Source organism: Eimeria tenella, genomic scaffold, assembly GCF_000499545.2.
Source record: "Eimeria tenella Houghton genomic scaffold, Eth_scaff2104, whole genome shotgun sequence".
Taxonomy (NCBI): domain Eukaryota; phylum Apicomplexa; class Conoidasida; order Eucoccidiorida; family Eimeriidae; genus Eimeria; species Eimeria tenella.
This window is the reverse complement of record NW_013541952.1, coordinates 4,051-4,539: the sequence shown is the minus strand read 5'-3', so window position 1 is coordinate 4,539 and position 489 is coordinate 4,051. Positions and strand designations below refer to the sequence as shown.

The following is a 489-nucleotide window of genomic DNA, read 5'->3' as shown; positions in this document are numbered from 1 at the left end:
GCAGGAGCAGTTGCAGCAGCTGCAGCAGCTGCTGCAGCAGCAACAGCTCCAGCTGCAGCTGCAGCAGCATCTTCAGGACCAGCTTTTGCAGCAGCAGCAGCAGCAGCAGCAGCAGCAGCAGCAGCTAGAGGCGCTGCAGTGGGGGGCCCCCAACCCAGGCCTCTCGGGGGGCCCCCAGGCCTTGGGAGCAGCAGAATTAGCAGCAATTAGTTCTCTGGCAATGCGTCAACTCAACATAAGTTGAAGCAGCAAAACATATCTCAAGGGGCCGCCTTTAAGGGCCCCCAGGGGCCCCCAGGGGGCCCCAGGGGGGCCCCCCGAAGGGCCCCCAGGGGCCCATCTATTCCTTCCCAGGGGCCCTAGGAGGGGCCCCACAGGGTCTTTTGGGGGCCCCCGGGGGCCCCTTAAATCTGCACTAGCAGGTATGGGGGCCCCCCAGGGGGCCCCCCAAGGGGCAGCAGCAATGGGCCCCCAAAGGGCCTCAAAAAG

The 489-nt window shown here is 65.4% G+C and overlaps 1 protein-coding gene across 1 annotated transcript in view; it reads left to right on the top strand.

The window, feature by feature from the left end:
* The window catches only part of ETH_00043880 (zinc finger (CCCH type) protein, putative), a gene marked incomplete at both ends in the record, with an annotated part of 2,650 nt that extends 2,406 nt beyond the window's left edge, over positions 1–244 (top strand). Inside the window, one exon of the mRNA XM_013374537.1 lies at positions 8–244. Within this exon, the coding sequence (XP_013229991.1) occupies positions 8–244 (237 nt within the window). The remainder of the gene's footprint in view (positions 1–7) is intronic.
* Positions 245–489: the final 245 nt, after the last annotated feature.